Source organism: Nematolebias whitei, chromosome 6 (genome assembly GCF_014905685.2).
Source record: "Nematolebias whitei isolate Nwh7 chromosome 6, NemWhi1, whole genome shotgun sequence".
NCBI lineage: Eukaryota > Metazoa > Chordata > Actinopteri > Cyprinodontiformes > Rivulidae > Nematolebias > Nematolebias whitei.
Window position 1 is genome coordinate 17,282,967 of NC_056503.1, and position 17,062 is coordinate 17,300,028.

The window sequence follows — 17,062 nt, forward strand, 5'->3', positions numbered from 1 at the left end:
TTCTTTTTGGACCCTCTCCAAACACATCTCCCAGCTGCGGGGGGTGTAAAAGAAAGAAAAACAATTGAGCAGTGATCTCTTGTGTTTTGTGTGTGATAAGTAGAAGGAGGAGGAGGAGAAGGAGGAGGAAGAGGAGGAGGCAGAATGGGAGGGAGGGAGTGATGGGTGGGGTGTAGGCGGCGGAGTGGGGTGCGGGGGTAGATCCCGTCGCGTTTTGACCCCCAGAAACCTCTCCGCAACCCGCCTAACCACCACCACCGGAGTCACTCCTCCTCCTCCTCATCATCATCACCTTCCTCCTCCTCCCCTCCGGAGGCTGAAAACACCATCGCTCATCCCGGGCCGTGACATTTTCCAGCCTGTCGCCGCGTGCGCGGACAGCGAGCGCAAAGAGCCAAAAAGGGAGAAGAAGAAGAAGAAGAAGAAGAAGAAGAGGGTGGGGGGGATCTTCCGTCCACAGCACCGAGCATCCCCGACGCCCCTACCCGGAGCGAGAGGCGCCGCAGGAAGCCGCTGCGCCCTCCTCCCAGCCCACCAGGACTGGATCTTGTCGGTGGGACGTCTTCCTCTTTCTCAGCAGCGTTTGTTGCAGAGTGTTGTTAGACAGAGCACAGGATCCATCCGGTCCATCTTTAGGTCGGAGCATCACAACGCGGCGCGCGCGCAGGGAGCGAGACACGGCAGCAGCTCCCTCCGCTGTCCGTGTTGTTGTTGTTGCCTCCTGCGCCGGCTCTTTCTGTCTCCTCACAACTTAATCACTGATGCGTGTTAGAAAAACAAAAGAGAACCAAACGAGTCCACTTTCATCCCCAGGAGGCGGCGGGAGGCAGCGGAGGACTGGATCCGAGCGGCGCGTCGTCTTCTCCGGCGTAGATCTGGCTGTCGAGGCGCATGGAGAAGAGGGTAGGTCTGCTGATCACTCTGACTGATTTAATCCACATCAACCTGCCTCTGACAGGGCTGTGATGAGTCAAACATGAGAGGAGTGAGAGCCAGCTGCCACACATACACAAGGCCCAGTAAGACCAGTATACTGGGATGGACTTCATGTTCAGGGGAGGACAACACAAGGGGTTAATTAATCTTCATGTTTTGAATTTTGTTTGTAAATGTTGAAGTTTTATAACGAAGGCAACTTTTAAATCTCCCCTTCCTTCAAGTTGACATTATGGGTGACGTGCAAAATGAGTCCTCCTTGAAATAACAGACTGGGAGTCAAGGGTTGATGGAAGTTAAGGGTTAGAGTTGAGAGGAAGAGGGGATGCAGCTCTTCACCTCATAAGTAGGTCAGTGTTTTTGCTACAGTGATTCAGAGGCTTGGTGGTGAAGAGGAGGAGGAGGAGGAAGAGGCTGATGGGCAGCAGGCAGACTGAACTTAAGAGAGCAGTGATGTAGAGACAAAAAACACAGCTGTCCACACCGATAATGTTCCACACAATAATCTGAACGAAGAGTTGATGTGATCATTTTTGGTGCAACTTTTAGAGCAACATGAGTGGATTTAATTTCAGATGAACCCAACACCGTTCCTGCCGTGGAAACGCACAACTGATCCAAAATCCAAAGATCTGGTGATTTAAGGGCCCGAAAGATGTGATTAAAAAAAATAATAATCTGCGCAGATTATTTTAAATCTGAAGAGTCCAGGTCTGTTCATTCATCAACAATGAAGCAGTTTCATTAAACATGTTTTCAATTAGAAAACAATAAGATTGTTTGGTACCAACATATAATGCATCTATTTCAGGTTTCTTTATTGTTTTCTTCTTATTTGTTGCAAAAGTTGTGAATTTTAGGATAAATAAAAAAAAAGCTGCACATTTCAACACATTCACTGCATAAAATTAACCTCATATATATTTTTTTGTTTGTAACACAACATAATTTGGGTGCAGACCAGAGCTGTGGTCTCACAGGGGAAGCAGGTTGTCCTGTGGGGACTGGAGACGTGTCCAGGGTGTCCCCCACTCCTCAGTGGACACCTGCTCCTCGTGGCCCGGGCAGCAGAAAATGGATGGATAGAAAACATAATTCCGATTGTTAGCAAACCTTGTTCTGTCTGCTCTTTTAGACATAAAACAAAGCAGCAAGACTCAAAACTGTTTATTTTATTTTTGACCCAGATCCAGGACCCAGGACCCAGGACCAGACTCCTGCGTCACACTGCAGCCTGATCAAACAGATTTCTGCTGCTGACACCTTTCCGCTCGAATGAACAAAGTTTAAACTCATTCCTTTCTACCATCTGAAGCCCGTTTCTCAGATTCTTGACTTTAAAACAAAGATGGGGGAAATTTTTTAGAATATCTGCATTTGAACTCGTGCGCTTTGATCCACTTTGACGCACAGAAACTGGATCAGGGGCCGTACGTAAAACGAGACGTGCCATCTGATAGCTGTGATCGTTTTAATAGCCGGGCCGGGCCCCCATAAAAACTAGAAGGTGTCCTGGGACCGGGCCTCAGCAGGTGCTGTGGGTCCATATGGGACTCAAACACAACAATTTGATCAGGCATGTATAGGACAGCAGCTTCCAAAGTGGGGTCCTCAGACCTTCAGCAAACCTGTGAACACACAGGGAACAGAAGATTTAAAATAAAATCAAAAAGAAAAATAGTTTGTCTTATTTTATAGAGTCGAGAGAAGAAGGCCGTCTGCAGAAACACCAAATAACACAAACTGGACACATTGTAAAGGTGTTTGAAATCGACTCAAATCAGTTTTAATTTGACCAACGTAAAGAGCCAAGTGTCTCTGAGTTACAGCTCAGTAAATCCTCACTCCTGCAGCTTGTTGGAGCCTGAACGCATCGTACCTTCCATGGAGTGAAAGGAGCTGCAGGAGCTGCTTGTTTGTGATCCTCTTGACCCTCAGGGACCAGGTCCTGAGGTTTTCTTTGGTCCAGCAGAAACAGACCTCACACACTGAGTTTAAATTTGCCCCAAAACACACAAACTGGAACGTATTTTCTGTTAAAAACAAGTGTTTGTGTGAGACGTGTGTGACATTTGTGCACATATGTGTGTCTGATTAATATTGTGTGTGTGTGTGTGAGCAGGCTGTCTCAGCATGGCTCCTGTCTAGTCTGAGTTTAGGAGGGAGGAGACGGAGTTTGCAGCTCCAGGCTCCTTTCTTCTTCCACAGATCTCGCCTCTTTCCTCTCAGTTTCCCTCAGAGCATCAAACACAGGCTGCTCGTGCACACGCTGCTGCTGCTGCTGCTGCTGCAGCTGCTTAAACGTTTTGTTACACTTTAACGTGAGAAAAGTGCTTCATTCAGTTAAAACAAATATATATACTGTATATCTAGAGGGGCTAAAAAAGCAGAAACGATAGCTCATTTTTGATCAACCAGCAGCACGGACACACAAATTGCTAAATTATAAATCCCCATCAGGTCACTGTGAGCCCCCCCCCCCCCCCCTCAACCGCCTCTAATAAAATCACTGTAAGGTTTGATGTCAGACAGTCGCAGATGTCCAACGTGTCTCATGTTTTCTGTCTCTCCACCTAATTGCGTTTCAGTATGAAGAGCTGGTGCAGTACTCAGGGTCGGAGGGCATGTTGGTGGGGGGGTACGGGGACGACGTCAGGGCGCTCCCCCCCCCGCAGTACGGCCCTGCCATCCCCGACTCCCTCAAACACCACAAAGACCAGATCTACGGGTACGTGGGCCGACCGATGTTTTGTGTAAAGCAAACGGCACGTCCAGGGGTTATTTTCAGTGTTTGAGCTGGAAGTGGACACCGGAGGCGTGTTTACAGCTTCGTAAAGACACGTTGTCCGTGTCACTTCCTGTCAGCCTGTCAGGTGTGCCTATACCAACTGTTACTGGGTTTATGTTCAGTATGTTAACTGTTTATGTGTATGTTTGTGTGCAGTCACCCACTCTTCCCACTGCTGGCCTTAGTGTTTGAGAAGTGCGAGCTGGCCACCTGCTCCCCTCGAGACCCCTCCTCCTCCCTGTCCGTCCCCTCCCACCTCCCCGGCATGGCCAATCACAGCGACGTCTGCTCCTCAGAGTCCTTCAACGATGACATCGCCGCTTTCGCAAAGCAGGTGGGCGAGAAGCGTAAGGACCAATCAGCACGAAGGTTTGGACGTTTTCTAACAGGTGGATTTTGTGTTGCAGATTCGCTCAGAGAAACCCATTTTTTCCTCCAACCCTGAGCTGGATAACTTGGTAAGACGCACCAAACAGTTTTACCTTTCACACATTGCATTGTGGGAAACATGTTTAATTATTCCTCTCCTCTCCATTAGATGATCCAGGCCATACAGGTTCTTCGTTTTCATTTACTGGAGTTGGAGAAGGTTGGTGAGATCCCAGCATGTTGCCACTTGTCACTTCTTTTTAAACTTTTGATGAGTCACTTTGAAGAAATGTTTCTATTTTTAGTTTTAGGGGTAATAAAACAGATCAGGATCTTTGAAAATATAAAGAATCGCCTGTCATTTTGTTAGTTTTTACACATCTCTTCTAAAATCTTACCTGTTGTAAATAGCTCTATGAACCCTCTCAGTTTGGAATCACCCAGCAACACTAACTTGAAAACAACGCAATTATTTCCATCTTAAACAAGCTCCAAGATCCCCAAAATTTTTAGCAGTCATGCAAATGTTTTTGTGAAATCCTCCTGCTGCCCATGGGTTAAAATAATTCATGACTGAGTAAAATAATTCATGACTGAGAGCTTGTGGGTCATTTTGACCCAAGGCAGCAATATGGTAAACCTTAATACAGTAAAACTTAATAAATGGGGGCAGCTGAGTGGTTAGAGCTGTCGTCCTCAAGTGCAAGAGTTGAGGGCTCGATTCCAAAAGCAGTCACATGTTGAAGTGTCCCTGGCAAGACACTGAAGGGTGAGAAGGACTTGTACTGATTGGTGAGACAGAGGGATCAGGCAGGAAAGGATGTGCAGCAGGTTAGACTTGTTAATGATAGGAATGTAATGTTCTAACAAGTGAGGAGAGTGTGATGGGAAAATGGAAGGAGTACTTTGAGCAGTTAATGAATGAAGAGAATGAAAGATAAAGAAGAGAAGAGGTCATAGAAACTGTGGACCAGGAAGTGGGAAAGATTAGTGAAGATGAAGTCCGGAATGCTCTGAAAATAATGAAGAATGGGAAGGCAGCAGGACATGATGACATACCAGTGGAGGTTTGGAGATATCTTAGAAAAATGACAGTGATGTTTTTTACCTAAATATTCAATGTTTATGTATTGGGCGTTTTCTCACCCTATATATGAGGGTGAGAAAACGCCTGAGGAATGGAGAAGAAGTGTGCTGGTGCTCAGTTTTAAGAACAAGGGTGATGTACAGATTTATAGCAACTACATGGGAATTAAGTTGATGAGCCACACGATGAAGATCTGGGAGAGAGTTGGGGAAACGACTTAGACGAGAGGTGTCTATCTGTGAGCAGCAGTATGGTTTCATGCCAAGAAAGAGCACCACAGATGCCATCTTTGCTTTGAGGATGATGATGGAGAAGTACAGAGAGGGTCAGAAAGAACTCCATTGTGTCTTTGTGGATTTAGAACAAGCATATGACAGAGTGAAGGGAGGAGGTGTGGTATTGCATGAGGAAATCTGGAGTGGCAGAAAAGTATGTTAGACTGGTACAGGACATGTATGAGGACAGCAGGACAGTGGTGAGATGTGCTGTAGGAGTGACAGATAGCTTCAAGGTGGAGGTGGGAGTGCATCAAGGATCAGCTCTGAGCCCCTTCTTGTTTGCTCTGGTGATGGATAACTAACAAATGAGGTCAGGCAGTAATCCCCATGGACGATGATGTTTGCAGATGACATTGTGATCTGTGGTGAGAACAAGGAACAGGTGGAAGAGAACTTAGAGAGGTGGAGGTATGAACTTGAAAGAAGAGGATTGAAAGCCAGCCGTAGTAAGGCAGAGAACATGTGTGTGAATGAGGCTGGTGGAACAGTGAGGCTACAAGGAGCAGAGGTCACAAAGGTGCAGGACTTCAAGTACTTGGGGTCCACTGTCCAGGAAAATGGGGAGTGTGGTAAAGAGGTGAAGAAGAGAGTCCAGGCAGGATGGAGTGGATGGAGAAAAGTTTCAGGAGTGATTTGTGACAAAAGGGTGTCAACAAAGATCAAAGGAAAAGTTTACAAGACAGTGGTGAGACCAGCTATATTGTATGGTCTAGAGACAGAGACATTGACAAAAAGACAGGAGAAAGAACTGGAAGTAGAAAAGATGTTGAGGTTCTCCTTAGGAGTGACAAGGATGGATAAGATTAGGAATGAGATCTTCAGATGTACAGCACAGGTTGAACAACTGGGAGATAAAGTTAGGGAGGCCAGACTGAGATGGATTGGACATGTCCAGAGGAGGGACCGTGGGTATATTGGTAGAAGGATGTTAGAAATGCAACTGCCAGTGCAAAGAGGAGATATATGGATGCAGTTAGGGAGGACATGGAGGTAGTTGGAGTGAGGACAGAGGATGCAGAGGACAGAGTGAGATGGAGGAGGATGACTCGCTGTGAAGACACCTGAAGAGGGGAAAGCCGAAAGAAGATGAACTGCTATTAAATTTTTGAGAATAGAGGTGGTATAAGTTAGTTAAGATGTGTAACTTTGTTTTTGAAGGTTCACGATCTGTGCGATAATTTTTGCAATCGTTACATCACCTGCCTGAAGGGGAAAATGCCCACAGACCTGGTCCTGGATGAGCGGGAGGGGGGCTCCAAGTCTGACATGGAGGACTTTGGAGGATCCTGCACCAGCCTTTCAGAGCAGGTCAGCTTCTGGATGTCAAACAAGACAAACCTGATCCTGTTTCGTGAAGTTTCTCGTAACTCCACATCTCTCCCTCCATCCTTCCTCCCCTCCAGAATGTGTCGTGGTTACGAGAGCCGGATGAATGTGCCACCACCCCTCTGGGAACACCAGGCACCTGTGGGCTGCCTTCACACAACACAGCCGACAACTGCAGCGACGCAGGTACTGACATGCGAATATGCGCTCCGGTCTAAATTAGTGAGAGAGAAAACCTTGCACAGCACAGGGCGGACTTGAACAAGGGAACAAGGAGCTGTTAAAGTTTTACACAGCTTCATTGATGTGATAACTTCTAACCTTTGTGCTTGTAAGAGATGTTTTAAAAAGGTTTCTTATTCACCAAATCAGTCGATAACAGCAAAAGAGTTGCAACTTGAGGCTCGGTGTTTTACACCCAAATTACTACGACATAAAAAGGTCCGGACTGAACTCTTTTTGCTGTAATGAGAAGTCTGTCAAAAATATTTAATCTTGTCTTTTCTCTCTTATTTTCATCCAAAAACAACATTCTTAGCATTTAGCTTCTCATATTTGATATTAAACAAATCATCTAAAGTCTCAGTTGAAGAAACAGAAGAATTTTCATAATGTTTTACATTTTTTAAGAGTTTCTGAATATTTAAGCGTCGTGTATTCCTTAAAGGATTGCATATTGCCCAATTTACATTGCTGTCCTATGAGAAACGTATACATTTAGGTAAAAATAGTTATGTTAGGCACAATATTGTGAGATGTTGAGCTCAGAGCAAGTTATGAAAGAATCTCAGCTACTTTTTTCATTTACCTTTTATTTATCCAGGTAGTCTCATTGAGCCACAAGAACTCATTTTCAAGAGAGACCTGTTTAGGGAGCAGATGGTGGGGGTTAAGTGCCTTGCTCAGGGGCCCAGAGTGGGGCGAATGAGGGTGGAGGCAGGTGTGGGTGTTCCACCTTTTCCACCCACATTTGGATGTTGACGGTACCGGGAGTTGAACCTGCGACTACCACAGTAGTTGTCATTTTGGCTGAGTTTTAACCATTTTTGTTGCCTAGCATCGATTAGCTAAATCAAACTGGCTCCAAAGGTTAAAACTAAAGCAGGATTGACTCCAACAGTTAATGCAAAAGTTTTCAGCAAAGATGTTGAGCAATGAGTGGCACTTGGAATGTCTTTTTGGAAATACTGTCAGCTACTACCACACCAAATTTTAGCTCAATATCTGTAAAGTTTACTGAGTTAGAGCCATTTTGGTATTTTCTAGGATCAGTTGGGTGTGCCATGTTCAAGTTGGTTGGGTTCAAAATATAATCAGGTGTTGATAAAAAAATACTGTCTGCAAGTTTATAATAATTGTTTTCCAGTGGTTGAAAACACGAGAGCTTGCTGAACGCATGCACATCAGCAGACGCAGGCGAAAACATGATCACCTGCCTTTCACTGGCAAAGTAATCAGTTACATCACTTTTCTGACGAGTCAACTATTTAATGTAATATTTGTTAAAGAACTCATCTTAAAAACACAAAATCTTTGTCAGATTTAAGGTTTAAATTGATCATGAGAGTAGAAAATCTGAAAAAGACCGAGAGGGAATCTTTATTTGTGACGGTTAACCCCAGGGCCGGTCCAAGCCTCCATGTGGCCCTAAGCAAAATGTGGTCTGGGGTCCTCTATTTCTGCTAATACTGTGGATTACTGCAATCAACAGTCAGATGATCAGATCATTCACCCACCTAACATAAACTCATTGCATCGCTGACAGCCCTGCTTATATTATCCTATATGAATATATCATCCAGTGCAGGGGTGCCAAACTCATTCATTTTGGGCCACATCAACCTCATGAATGTCCTTAAAAGGACGGATATGACAGAATGCATTGGCAAAACTATTAACAAACTGGTAAAATATAATTTTCTCTGCATTCGATGACTACTTCTAAAAATTAAATATTTTCTGTTTGAGTAATTTGGTATTATAAACATAAAAACTGATTTGATTTGACTGATGAAGCAAAAGTGTCGTCTGGTTTATGGTTCCAAAGAACTGCTACAGTAATGTTCAAAATAATTTGTAATGCAAGATCAACAACAAACAACAGATAAAACTTAGATGCATAAAATAAACTGTGCAAAAACAGACTAAATTAAATAAAAATAAATTATCAAGGAAATACCTAAATAATGTAAATAAACAATTACTTGAAACCACGTAAAATGGTTTAAAAAATTCACAGTTAAATAATTAGTTCTTAAAACTATATAAATGTATGCAACAATTTGCAAAAGCTGAATGTAAAATATATTTAAAAAAATCATATATAAATCATTACTTAAAAAAAAAAAATTAAATTCCACTTAGGGGGCCCCCTTGTGGCCCCGGGGCCCTAGACAGCTGCTTAATTCGCTTATGCCTTGGGCCAGCCCTGGTGAAACCCATTGAAATAAATGAACCCAGTTGTCTGGATTCAGGCTGGGGAACGTTAATTTCTGTGTTCACTTGAATGAAACGTGTCCACGTCTCCCTGGAGGCGACGGTCTTGACGGAGGAGTGGCGTCCCCCAGCACAGGAGAGGAGGACGAGTGCGACAGAGACAGGAGGAACAACAAGAAGAGAGGCATCTTCCCTAAAGTGGCCACAAACATCATGAGGGCGTGGCTCTTCCAGCACCTCACAGTGAGCTTCTTTTTTCTCCAAAGTTAATCTTTAACTTTTACACACACACAAAAAAGATTTAGGCTCACCCTGTATGGAACCGGACAAAGACAGCTTGTGTTCAAGTTGCACATAAAGAGGATTTAGTGTGGGCGAAACGTCCAGAACGAGAGCGGACGAGGAGGGGAAGTGAGTGTAAAATGGAGGTCAATTAAATTAAACGAAAAGATGGAGGATTAAATGATGATTATGAGAACACGCTCGCTGCCGAAAAATTGTGGAAGTGCTAGAAATGAGGTGTGTAATTGTTGGTGAGGTGGTTAGATCTGTAATTAGCAGCTAAATGAGGCAGTTCAAACGCTGCAGTGTGTGCGCGCCCGTGCATGTGCGAGAGGGTTTTATCAGGCTTTAAATGGCAGAGAATGAGAATTCAGAAAGCTGAACTTTACAGGAATTAACTTACATTTTAGTATCTACATTGGTTTTTAACACAATCACGGCGAGTTTTATGATCTTTAAATTTAAAGTGTTGAACTTGTGTGTCGCTGTAACTTCTGAGCTGTCAAAACTTTGCAAACATTTTGCAGACAAACCCTTTTCGTCCACAATCTTTACAATTCATATGTAATTAAACATCAAATTATAAACAATTTGGACTTTTTTTTAACCCATTTGTCTCTGGCAGTCAGAGGATTTAAGCCGTCGTCAACTCCGTTTTAGTTCTGTGTTAACGTCAGCCTGTCTTATTAGGAGTGATGTCAGGAAGTGACAGGCAGCACGGTTCTCTTCACTCTTCTACAGTTTAATCCTCAAAATGTCGGCATTTCATCGTTTCAGATTATTATTATTAGTTAAATTTTGGGCCATGGCGTCAGTTGCTTTATTTAAAATTACTTCAGAATGTAACTGTTGACGTCACCCCATTCCTGCCCCTCCGACCCCCACGTCTGATTGACTTTTGTTGTTTGTGCATGTTTGTAGCACCCGTACCCGTCGGAGGAGCAGAAGAAGCAGCTGTCGCAGGACACGGGGTTGACCATCCTGCAGGTCAACAACTGGTCAGTGCACTCCTTAAATCAATACTCTGATTCCAGCGCCTGTGAATTATCAATAATCAATCAAACCGTCTGGCCTAAACGTAAAGCATCAACGTTTAAATGAACGCCTCGGCTGCAGCCGTGATCTCCTGCCGTGGACGTTCGTCCCGTCTGTACTTTACGACCTTCATAAAATGATTTTTACCGGGAACGTTCGGTGGGAATTAAAAAAAAGATCATTTTTCAGGAGATTTTATTGGAGGATATTTTATGGTGAGGAGAAAACTGTCCTGCCAGCCTTTTTCTTTTTCTCTTTCTCCTGCTGCAGCAGTAAAATCTGTTGTTCCATAAAGCAGAACTGCAAATCAATATCTAATAATCAGATTATTTAGTGCCTCCCACATCCTGTTTTATTCTTTTATTCCTTTGGTGCTGCTGTTGGAACAGTTCATGATGTTTCTGCGCTTCACGTTAAACAGATGATTTGATCCGCCCGTAGTTTACATATCTTTATCTGCGACTGCTGCACATGCAGCGCCACCAGATCAATGCAGATCAATCAATTATGGGGGGGTCGTCGATACATGCTCTGCCCTAATGTTGATTTACTCGGCCCCCTGAAAGAGTTAAGTGGTTGTAAAAGGGAAAAGGTTAATAGTCTCCCGCTCAGCCTTTTTCTCCATTAACGCTTGGCCTTTTCTGCCTCTCTCTCTCTCTCTCTGCTGCTCTCTGAACACTTTCTTTATGTCTCTCGCCCCCGCCCGCCCCGTGCAGGTTCATCAACGCCAGGAGGAGAATAGTTCAGCCGATGATTGACCAGTCAAACCGCTCAGGTCAGGCATCGCTGCTCGTTCAGACACAGAAAATAAAAATACCTTTTGGTTGGTTGTATGTGAGGGTGTTGGTAAACGTGTGGTCTCACAGGTCAGGGGGGTCCCTACAGTCCAGAGGGAGCAGCTCTCGGGGGCTACGGGCTCGACGGGCAGGCCCACCTCGGCCTTCGAACAGCAGGTACAGCAGCCTGAGGGCAGGAGGTCCACTGAGCCAGAACCTCTGAGCAGTTCTCACATGTAACGTGTCAGCACTCAGACTGTTGTTAGGGATGACTCTCAGCTACTACCACATCAAATTTTAACTCGGCGTCAATTCGACCGAGCTACAGCCTTGTTTTGTGTTCGCTAAGGGCAAGGGGCTGGGTGGCCATCTTGAACTGAGTTGACTCCAAAAGTCCATCAGCTGAAGATGTTCATTTAATCTGTCCACTGGTTCATGAGATATTTTGCTGACACAATAGACAAATTAGCCCACATACACAGACGTGGGCAAAAACATTATCACGCCGCCTTTGGCTTCAACAGCAGGTGATTTATTTATTCTTTTTTTAAAAAATTTTACAAGCAAACATTATAGTTCTACTCTAAATAAATAAACAAATAAATAAATAAATCTCATCCTGACTGCTTCTGCTGCTGAAAATAGTCCCCAACATGTGCACCTTTTACTCCCGTTTGTGCAAATTGCAGTGACTTAAATGTTCCAAGACATTATTTTTTATTTTCTTAACAAAAATTATTATTTTTTACAACTTTGCTTCCCAGTGGCAGCCAGTGGGCTTGGAGCTACACACCCCAGATTAACTCAAGAGTAAAACACAACACATACTGTACACGTGAGGTGAAGTGAGGGGAACAAAAGATTAAATTATGAATATCAGCTGTAACTAAAAAAGTCTATTTTCAGTTGTCAGTGATAATATTTTCTCTCAGCCAACAAATCAACCAGCTCTCAAATGATGTTTTATTTAAGAAATGCTCAGCTTTTGATATGAGATTAAAATAATTTTACAAACAGGTGAAGCTGAAGAGAAGCAACCTGCAATTTTAAGGAGAGCAAAATAAAAACTCCCTGTATATTTAATTAAAAAGATTCTAAAATTTATACCGAGCACCTTATTACGACGGAGCTTTAGGGTCACTCTAAGAAAAGAAAAAAATTAAAAGCCATAATATTACGAGAATAAAGTCGTATGAGACTTTTTTTTTAACAGCTCTCGTTTATAACATTTTTTTTTCCACGAGTCGGAGCCACAACGCAACCTGTCAGTCAATCCAGTAGGTGTATCAGCAAATGACCGATCCGAAGCTAAATGCTCCTTACCTGCAGAGATGGAGCGTACCACCTTACTGTCAGCAGGTTCAAAATCCTGATACTGATAATAATCTGATGCTGATGTGCTAACAGATTAACTAACTCCTTATTTATAAGACCAATGCCAAAGTTTAACTTAACAAAATGCTCAACATTCTTCATTTTACCACAGTTAAAATGCGGTAAACCTGCGTTATCGTGTTACGACTCGTTTAGCTTCAGATTGGTCATTTGCTGACACGCCTACTGGATTGATTGACAGGTCGCATCCTGGATCCGACTCGTAGAAAAAAGAAAAAAAAAAACAAGAGCTGCAAAACAAAAGTCTTGGATGACTTTGTTCTCGTAATATTAAGACTTTATTCAACATTATTCTTGTAATTTTATGGCTTTTAATTAATTTATTTATCTTATTGTGGCCCTAACGCTCCATCGTACCTTATCGACAATTGTTGTGGAAATTCTGCATAAAAGGATTCACAGGGCATAAAATAATTTCCATAAATTATTTGACTCAAACAGTTTAATTAGAAAATACAACGTGGTTTTATAATTATTGTGCTGAAACCTGATGTGTCAGCAGGTGAGAGTCGTTCCCAGCACATGATGTTTGGTGACATTACACCAAATAATCATGTGAAGACTGAAACTCTTTTTAACAAAAGACGATCCTAAACGTAAAAAGTGAACATCTTTATGTGAAATCTGTGGCATATTGTAATGTCAAACATTTCAAGCTGTCTCCGTGTCTCTGTAATCAGCTGAAACTACAGGTCTGACTCAGTGTTTGGGTTGGACTCGTCACAGCAGCCAAACAACAAAATGATTCCACTCTCCGCTTGTTTGTCTCCCCGGCAGGTCTCCAGGGAATGTCCTCCCTGCAGGGGGACTATCCCAGCGCTCTGCTGTCCCAGCCCGGATACCCTCCGCACCCGGGGCCGTCCCTCCACTCGTACCCCGGCCCGCACCCTCACCCCGCCATGCTGCTCCACCCGGCCCCACACGCACACCCCGCAGAGCCGCTCCTCGCCCAAGGACTGGACATACACGCCCACTAGCTGTGTGGAGGGGAGGAGGGTGAGCGTGAATGAGTGTGAGGCAGATTTATTGTGTGTGTGTGTGTGCTCGTGGATGTGCGCAGGGCTGTGTAATGACTCATACAGTACACTATTTAAAGACAAATGGCTTTGAAAGTTTACATTCCTCCCCGATGGACCCTGACCTCAATGTAGCTGATCCACTTACACACACACACACACACACACACACACTTACACACAAACACACACACACAGACACACAAACATTTGCATTCACACGCTTCAGTCTGGACCCACAGGTGTAAGCCATACCTCTCTCTAAGTAGAAGTGCTTCCTCCTCTTTAAACGTCTCCACTGTGTCCTGTGGGCGAGACACATGCTTTAAACTACATTTCCCATCATGCCTGATGAACCACAGGACGACTGTTCGGATCAAAGCAGCAGAAATGTTATTTCACTGCACACACGGATGTTACTGAATGGGACTTGATCCTGTGAACCGCTCCCCGTCTTCCTGCAGAAACACACACACACACATGTTCACACATTTTATTTAAAGCCTTTTTAAATTTTGTTTTCTATTTTTATATTTATGTGTGCCACTCCAGGCAGATGCAGCTTTCACGTGAGTTTTGATGAAATGTTAGTGTTCTTCCTCAGCATGAATGACTTCCTCTGCCTCGCTGTCGTCTCACCAACCTCCAGAAGACGCCTTTCCTACACACACACATACACACACACACATACACACACACACATACACACGCACACACACACACACATACTACCAGACTTTTCTGAGCATTTCGAGAACGTTGTTGTCACAGCCAGGTGAGGGGAGCTGCAGCCAAAGGACTAAACATTCGGCTCTCCCTCCGCTCTACTCGGACTGATGAAATATTTCCTGATGATGGTGATGATGATGATGATGATATGGAGAAACCCAGTTAAAGTATTAAAATGTTTTTTGTAAGACTTGTCACTAGTCTTCTGTTTGTGTGTTCGGTTTCAGGTGATCTTGTATATATTTTTGTCCCTCATTCCTCAGATCTAGATGATGTATCAGGTTTAAAATTAGATCTTTTTTCTGACGTCACAGTCAAACTGTCAAACAAACCCTTGTCTTTTCTTTCTGGTTACTTATAAAAGAAAGAAAATGAGGATTTCTGTGGAACGTTGTCAAAACTACTTCAACGGCAAATAGCACGGCTACAGCTGAAGCGTCCCCAGTAAAAATAAAAAAAATCACTGCCAGGCAGAAAAGATACCAACAGCTGAAATAACCAACATTTACTACATGTACTGTGGTCCTAACCATCAAAAACGATGAAACAGTAAAATCAAATTGTGGACTGTATAAATAAATAGACTCAAGGAGAGAAAAGGCACCCAAAATGAATAATTTGGATGTATTTTGGTCCACGTGTGTGAGATGGTGTTCTTTGATTTGTAAAAGGCTGGCAGAACGGGAACCAGAGAACATTAAGTGGTGGTGTCACAAGTAGTGTTATCAGGCAGTTGCCAGTACGATGACAACTTAGTCTAAACGGTGAGTTTGGACTGATTTGTCTGTAAACGGTCTGCAGACACAAAGGATGCCTGATTGGCACATTAAGCAGCACCCTGGTACAGTCTTCAGCAACACCCAACATCATGTTGGCTTCCTCCTATATCTGCCGAGTCCCTCTGTATGGAGATAAATGAGTGTCATAAGTAGATGCACGAGCATACCACAACATCCACAAATGCATAAACAGTTTTTCAAACGTACACATTTCAAAGAGCACAAGTACCAATAGTCTGTGCATGCAAATTGTCAAATACGTGCACAAATCACCTGGTGTGCACGGATCTGCTTGCAGAACGTGACTTTTGAGACTCCTCCAGATTCATAAAGATAATGCTGAGTTCAAGACTGGTAAAAAGCTGGGACATCTGAGCCTTACCAGATTTACTGAGCCATCAGAAAAAACTCATTTCTAACTTAGCACAGAAGCTCATAACTAGAGCTGTCATTTGTAACCCTGGCCCGAAGTCTGGCCTGACCCGACCTGAATTCGGGGTGGGCTGGGCCATGATAATGTGCTGGATGGGTGGGCCAGGTTGGTGTTGGGCTTTTGATTGCATCAGCGGATCAGCTGTGATCCAATTATATGGCAAAATGGCTTGCCAAACCTTCACCAGCTGCATGGAGCCTTTTCACTGCGAACTGACCGGACTTAAGGTAAAATAAAGTTCAGTTAAGCCTCAGATGGGACTATACTGCCAGGCAACGATCCATCGCCCAAATGGACGTTCATTCAGCTGCTGCACTCAGCGGTCGTGCGCGGCCAACGGCCCAAACAGGCGAGATCCCAAAGCAGACATGTCAGAGCGGGGTCCATGTCTGAATAATGCAGAATGCAGGCAGAAACAGGGTTTTAATGCACTTTGACGACCTTGAAAGGACAAACACCCCCTCAGCTCTGATATTCTGCCTCTTTTGATCAGCCATGCGTCACCGTGGTAAAGTTAGTTTTACGTTGGATGTTAGACATTGGAGCTCCGTGGCTTCAGCGGTGTGTTCCTCTCGTTCTATCCGATGCAGGCAGTCTGATTTCAGTCAGTCGAATTCAAACGAGAGGAAAACACAGCTGAAGCCACGGAGCTCCAATGTCCAATGTAAAACTAACTTTACCGTGGTCCGTGTGTCCACCGACCGTTAATAACTATAAGCAGTTTGGATCTGTAATTAATGTGAATTCGTTGTGTCGGGTGGGGTTCGGAAATGATGGCTACGGGCTGGTGCTGGGTCCAATCGGATTTTTTGGGCCCGAATGCAACTCTACTCATAACCCCTATATTCACTTGTATAGCCCACAAAACTAATATTTTCTTCTTAGAATTATCAGCAAATTATAATTTCTGGTATTTTTAATGTGAACTTAAATGGTTGGGTTATTCTTCTATACCAGAAAATTACCTCCAGTTCTAGCAGCTGTGGGCCGACTCTCTGCAGGTGAGGACACAGAAGCTGTCTTCTTTCTACCAACCCCGTCGTCCTTTTGGTCTGATGTTGTAGTCGTCGTAACTCGGTCACATGACTTTTCACCTTTCATTTCATGTTCACCACTTTGTCTGTGTTTACATCAATTCAGTTTTTAAAGAGAAATGCAGTCAGATGAAATGAAAAATGAAATATTATTGATTATTTGATTGATGATAACAGTCTACTTTGTAAACTGTATTGTTTAATAAGACAATATAATAATAAAAAAAGGTTTGTAAGCTCAATCATCCAGGAAGATGACAACGAAAAAGGTTTGTTTCTTTAAGTGAGAAACATTTCGTCTCTCATCCGGAAGACTTCAGTCTGCGGCCTGCCAACCTGATCCGTCCTATAGGTAGTGTCCAC

General features: G+C 43.7%; 1 protein-coding gene across 1 annotated transcript; it reads left to right on the top strand.

Moving 5' to 3' along the window:
* Positions 1-259: 259 nt before the first annotated feature.
* meis3 (myeloid ecotropic viral integration site 3) lies at positions 260-13,918 on the top strand. The gene is made up of 13 exons (XM_037678062.1): positions 260-553; positions 814-903; positions 3,525-3,664; positions 3,881-4,058; positions 4,132-4,182; positions 4,263-4,313; positions 6,617-6,766; positions 6,862-6,970; positions 9,318-9,463; positions 10,424-10,500; positions 11,254-11,312; positions 11,404-11,490; positions 13,486-13,918. The coding sequence occupies exons 2-13, from the start codon at positions 892-894 to the stop codon at positions 13,683-13,685; spliced, it is 1,260 nt and encodes a 419-aa protein (XP_037533990.1). The 5' UTR covers positions 260-553; positions 814-891; the 3' UTR covers positions 13,686-13,918.
* Positions 13,919-17,062: the final 3,144 nt, after the last annotated feature.

Bases quoted from the DNA above. Each gene is read 5' to 3' on its own strand.
- meis3 (XM_037678062.1), top strand. The intron at 6,767-6,861 runs GTCAGCTTCTGG...CCTCCCCTCCAG, and splicing joins GCACCAGCCTTTCAGAGCAG to AATGTGTCGTGGTTACGAGA. The intron at 9,464-10,423 runs GTGAGCTTCTTT...GCATGTTTGTAG, and splicing joins GGCTCTTCCAGCACCTCACA to CACCCGTACCCGTCGGAGGA.